Source organism: Magnolia sinica, chromosome 19 (assembly GCF_029962835.1).
Source record: "Magnolia sinica isolate HGM2019 chromosome 19, MsV1, whole genome shotgun sequence".
Classification (NCBI taxonomy): Eukaryota; Viridiplantae; Streptophyta; class Magnoliopsida; order Magnoliales; family Magnoliaceae; genus Magnolia; species Magnolia sinica.
In genome coordinates, this window is record NC_080591.1 from 31638071 (window position 1) to 31644070 (window position 6000).

Genomic DNA, 6000 nt, shown 5'->3' on the forward strand with positions numbered 1-6000 from the left:
TTATGCCAACGCATAAGCACACAACTACCCTTGGGTCGAATGGGATCGCGTATGCCATTTGACAACATTGGGCATAGGACACCAAGCTTTTCTGGATGAAGTCCTATGGAAAATTTGAAGGGTCCGAAGCCCACAAGAACCTCCTCCTAGGCTTGAGGCAATGCTTGGTGTGCATAAAACAGATCACTATACCCTTTCCCCCCCCCCACCAAAAAAAACAAACACACACACACACACACACACAAATGGTAAGATCACCTGATGGGATGGCAGCCCCTGTACACTTGTGTGGACTTAGCGAAGTTCTTATATTTATCTGGAAATCTTTGTAGCTTCGTTGCATGATCCTTCTATCTAGGCACCACTCCTTTGAATTGTGCTTCAGACTTTTGCTCCCAGTCCCTCTTCCCAACAGTTTATACTCGCTACCTTTTGACATAGATGCTTCCCTGCTCCTGCACCTGAATTTTTTGCGGTTTTGCTTCATACTTTGTGCAACCATGTAGTTGTCTCTTGGTTTTGTATTACCATCCATGTGCTGATGACTACATGTTGATTTATGCAAGTATATGATTTCAGTTCCCAAAATGGAACCCCATGTAGGCTAATCAAAGAGAGTGCGTGGGAAACTATAAATAGTGGATCCCTTTCATTAAGCTATTCTATATAGTTATCTTTTCATCACCATATTATGTGTGAACAATTTTTGCGAGACATGCATGGCTTTTCACTGTTTTCTTTTCCTGAAATGACCCAAGGTTCTCCAATTTCTCTTTTACCACTTTTCAAAACCCTTCCATGGAGAATGGTCAAAAGAAGTAGAGTCAAGCTTTACCAAAAAATCAAAGTTTGCAATTCTTGGAAAAGAAATGATGAATCCAATTTTCAAAATAATAATAATAATAATAATGTAGTTTTTGCTTGCAGCTAACTCTATATATGCAAATAATGCTCCGAGATTGCATGTGGCAGGGCAGAGGTGGGGCCAAGCTGATAATTTCAGATATGATTGCTGCTTTGTATGGGTCGATGCTTCCCTAACTGTGCTGGATAGATATGTTGAGCAAAGGGTAGACAGCATGATGGATGCTGGTTTGCTGGCTGAAGTCCATGACATTTACAACCCAAATGCAGCTTATACACGAGGCTTGCGGCAGGCTATTGGTGTTCGTGAATTTGAGGAATTTTTGAGATATCACCACTCCAATGCAAATAGACGCCATTCTTATAATGACGAGAATAGGTCTGGGTCCAATGGGGAGTATGGGATTCCCGCAATAGGGCTAAGAGCGATCATGGATTCTGATGATAACAATCTCAAGATTCTGTTAAGTGAATCCATTGACAAGCTTAAGGCAAACACACGCAGACTTGTTCGCCGTCAAGTAAGTCTCCTTGTTTACCTCTCGCACATCATGCATGTGTACCTGCCTCTCAAAAAATCATGCATGTGTACGTACTCAGAAGGAATTTTGTGTTTCTTAACCCTAAGATATGTTGTGTGATCTTGGGTTTTCAGTTTGCATGAGTCCATGGTTCAGTGGTTCATACTACTGAGCTGAGAGGCCCCAAAACGGATGGATCATGTCCCAAAAATTTCCGGACTGGACGATCCTTAGATTCTTATGGCCTATCCCTGCAATCTTTTGCCTTTTCCATTGATTGTGGATAGTTGCTGTATTTTTCTTCACTGCTGTTTTATGACCACCAATTGAAGGCTAAGATGATGGTCTTAAATAGCAGTTTTGAAGTGCTACTTGACTGGAGACTAAAACTGCTATGACTTGCCCTGACTTGTTCTTGAGACCTGTCTTCTTCCCAAGAGAGTCGATATGAATTGGGCAAAACTGAGTCATATCTGACAATATTTGTAACATGGTTAGTATTGTCCCATATTGAGGAAATTTCTTGGCACTGTCTATCCACCTTGCAATGGTCTGGATCACTTAATCATGGGCCACACTAGTACAAAATAAGCCTCGAGGATGCTATACATACCCTCGGCCACAGATCAGATAGTTCTAATGCTGGTAATGGGCTGGGCCTGGGCCCAGAAAAATCGAACTTTTGAACAGGACTGGCTTGACCATTTCAAAATCTTGGCCTAAGCCCACCCGGGCCTACCCGTGGCCAGGTGTAGATGATTCCTTTGTAGCACCCATGGCTGGTTAAAAAGGACATGATTGACTTTGGAACTGACAATTCATATTTAGAACAGAACCTGATATGCATACATATTGTTCATCTTTTAAGATTACAACTGAAAATACCTCATTGTTTTCCAGAAACGGAGGCTCAATCGATTAAAAACATTCTTTGGATGGGATCTGCATTACATCGATGCAACAGAAGCTTTCCTGTGTATGCCTCAAAAGTCATATTGGTATTCAGTTGGGGGTAGTAGGGTGTTGATCCCCAATAAGGGTGTAGTTTTTGGAAAACTACTACGTACGTGTGGAGCCATGGTTTTCGGGACCAGTTTCACCAGACTGTCGATCTGATTTCCCTACTATGGACAGGGGATGTCCCAAAAGAAACTCCAGATCTGAAAATGCTTTCTTATGTGTAGGCCACCAAGGGAAGGGCTAGAGATTTTGGGGCAGCCTGCACCCATGGTGGGGCCCTTCAGGTCAACGGTGTGGATACTGAACCATGGGCCCCACACAGACGGAATATTTCTCCTTAGCATTTTATTCGCTTGTTGAGGCTCAACAACACTGTAATTCCTCTCCAGTTAAATGTATATTCTACTGCATCCATTGTGGTGTTTCCCTGAATTAAATCAGATCTTGTTATTGTCAGCCAAGGCAGATGATTCATGGACAACGCAAGTGGTCGAACCCTGTGTCAACATAATCAGGTCTTTCTTATATGAAGGTGCAAGCTCAGTGACTGACCCAGATCTGCTGAGTAACTCCAATAGCCAGAGGAGGGACCTGAGGGACTTGTGGACTCAATATGTTTGTGAGGTTAGTGTGCTTTGTATGAAAGCTATGGGCACCTTTACTTCAAGAGGTTTGCCAGCCCCACCTGTGCACACACACACATGGGGCATCTTACCATTTCATCAGGTGGGCATATCAGTACTAATATGATGGGCAGTTTAAAGAATGACCTGCCAATGGTCCACATTCAAAAGGCATTGGAAGAGTTTAACCTACCTGATTTCTGCGCCCGGGCATCTGTACAGTGGGGTCTATCTTATACACTGCTCTGTGATGTGTAGCTGTTCATTGCATCACTTAATTGTCCCCTTTACTTCAATTGGCATGACAGGCGTGTGGGAACCGGACTCTTAGAGGTGCACATGAATGGGAACAACACAAACAGGGTCGTGGGCATCGGAAGCGGGTCCTTCGGCTTAGGAAGAAGTCTCAAAGTTCTTGTGTGGTGGATCAGAAGCATCATCCGATGGCTAGTGAATAGAACAAGCACTTTCTCTATGTCTCATGTGATGCCATTTCCAATGCTCTATACTGCCCAGCTGCGCTGTTGCACTTGAGTCCCAAGTAATCCCAGCCAAAACAGCCACAGGTTAGATGGTAAGCATGACTTGAGTAATTTCGTACTGGAAGAACAATAGTACTCTGGCAGGTTGTGACCATCAATACGCATGCACATTCCGTTGCATAAGTGGCATATGCTTTCATCAAGCTGTTTGAACTGGGGCCACATTTTACATGGGGCATGGCCCCAAAATCAGGACTGGACAATCCAGAACTTTAGACTAACATGCATTTGCTGCATTTGGACAGTCGGATCTTTCCTTTTTCTTTCTGGCCCTTTGATGGCACTAAGTGGACAGCCATCAAGGACATCAGCTTTGAAATGGTTTTTGTGTTCTTATTTAAACAAAACTTGTACATACTAAATCTCTGTGTGTGTGTGTGTGTGTACAGAGAGAGAGAGAGAGAGAGAGAGAGAGAGAGAGAGAGAGCTATGGACAATTTTACAAGGGAAATTAGTCATCCGAAGGTTAGTGAACTTTGGGTTTTAAAAGGAGATTTGATGTTTTTGTTCAATTGAGTGTTGACATGGATTTTGGAACAAGTATGGATATTACTTTGGGATCCTATTGATTGTTATTCATTCATAAAACATTCTCAAGACATTGTCGCATTCATACGAGAGAGACGAGCACACACAATTGAAAGGTTTTCATTATAATCCAAGTTTAATTACATTCTGGGCCATGATATACATCGAACCCTTAATTACATTCCAAAGGAATCAATCTTGATTCTGAAGTAAAATATAAATAAAGCACAAATAAATAAGTGCAAGGAACTAAAATTATGTGTACAAGGGGTTAATTAGACTTTATCAGCTAGAATTCTTGATATGCAATTGAGAGGGCTTAATTGATGTGGGCTGCAAGACCAGTAAGGAAGAGAGTTAGGTGCTGTTTGGTAAACTGAAAAAAAAAAAAAAAAAAAAAAGAGTCTGAAAATAATTGAAGTGCTAAAAGCTTGGAAGTGCTGAATTTTAATACTCAGAAGTACTGAAAAATCCCTTTGGTAATTTGTCTGAAAAAAGCCCTGCTATATGTCAATATGGTAAGCATTGTAGCTATTGGATATTAGCTTAGCTATTAAAAGAGAGTTTAAAAGAGGGTGAGAGAAGATAAAAATAGTGAGTAATGGGCTTTGGAGGAAGGTGGGTGTGGCCCAATAGGGGTTAGCACGCCCTGCGCTAGCGATGGGCCGGTAGCATCTCTGCTCTAGTTGATTAAATAAAGGGATGATGCAACCTTGCTAGCCAGCCATCCGCATCTGTTATCCAACTTAAGAGGTTGCGTGCTTACCCCCCTAGTTGGGTGGTTGCTGCGGCCGCCCTAACCATCAAAGTTCCAAAATCCTAAGGAAATGATGCAGCAGCCAAGAGGAAAACTTAAAGTCTTAAAATGAATATCAGATGTGGTATTTATAGGCGAATCCAGAGGGTGATGTGTCACTTTTGGATTGGTTGAAGGCATGGCGATTTTTGGATTGGTTGAAGGCAAATCAAGTGACAGTTGTATCTCAATTTTGAGATGGCATGGCGATTTGGCAGAGGGTGGGTTAGCACGAGGGCGTCATTTGCGTGTAACTTAGTAATTTCATGAGAATCTAAAGAAAACATCTTAAAGAGGTGCGCTATTGTGGCTAGGGCCTTGTTAGCATAGAAGTTAGAAATTTTCGTTTTAAAAAAACAACATATATTTTCATCTAGAAAAACTTAACTGTCCCTTTTTTCTCATCCTTACATATAACCTGTGAAAAGAAAAGAAAAGGCTCCAAAGGACCCACAGCTATGTTTGTACCAAATTCACTTTGTCCATCAATTGTAGTGGCTCATGTTAGGATGTTAAGGAAAAAAAAAAAAAACAAAATACATCTAGAACTCAAATGTACCACTGCACTGTAAGCAGTGGGAATGAGAGTTTGGATGCTACCAATAGCTCTCTCTCTATAGTTGCACCCTTCTACTCTGAGGTTTTCTGGAACACATCCCAAAGTATTGGAATATGACGATCCAAACCATTGATATCACGAGCCTTGGTAAGGTAGATTGACAACAAATAAAAACATTTTAATTTTATAATTTCAACACGTAGGCAATTTGGCTCGTTGCTTCGAAAGTGGCTGGTGAACATAACCTTTGTATAATCAAAAGGGTTGAAATATTCAATCCTAGAGTTTATTTTTTTCTTCATTCATACGGTCATTAAAAAGAACTCAAATCCAATGGCTAAAATCCCAAGGTATCCTATTATTTGATGTATTAGCAAATGTTTTCCCTTAGATCTCTCCCATTTTCTCACTTCCTTCTCCACGTGCGTTGCTCGTACCGTTCCAACCATTTTCAACTGAACTCATTTTCGTTGCTTGACCTGATTCAGTTGCCTTTTTCTTCTCAAGAATTTGGCACTTCAAATCTAAGATTTTGGGTATTTAGGAATTCACATTCAAGATTTTAGTTTAAAATTATATTTGGCACTTTTCAAAATCTTGGAATGCA

At 41.1% G+C, this 6000-nt stretch overlaps 1 protein-coding gene across 4 annotated transcripts in view; it reads left to right on the top strand.

The window, feature by feature from the left end:
• The window catches only part of LOC131234456 (tRNA dimethylallyltransferase 2), a 40427-nt gene extending 36555 nt beyond the window's left edge, over positions 1-3872 (top strand). For 2 of the 4 annotated variants that reach the window (XM_058231347.1, XM_058231348.1), the window contains 4 exons: positions 978-1385; positions 2286-2361; positions 2803-2969; positions 3277-3872. In XM_058231347.1, coding sequence (XP_058087330.1) covers positions 978-1385; positions 2286-2361; positions 2803-2969; positions 3277-3426 — 801 coding nt within the window. In that variant the 3' untranslated portion in view covers positions 3427-3872. Of the gene's footprint in view, positions 1-977; positions 1386-2285; positions 2384-2802; positions 2970-3071; positions 3190-3276 lie in introns of those variants that run through there. The other 2 variants (XR_009165715.1, XM_058231350.1) reach the window with 2 other exon arrangements.
• Positions 3873-6000: the final 2128 nt, after the last annotated feature.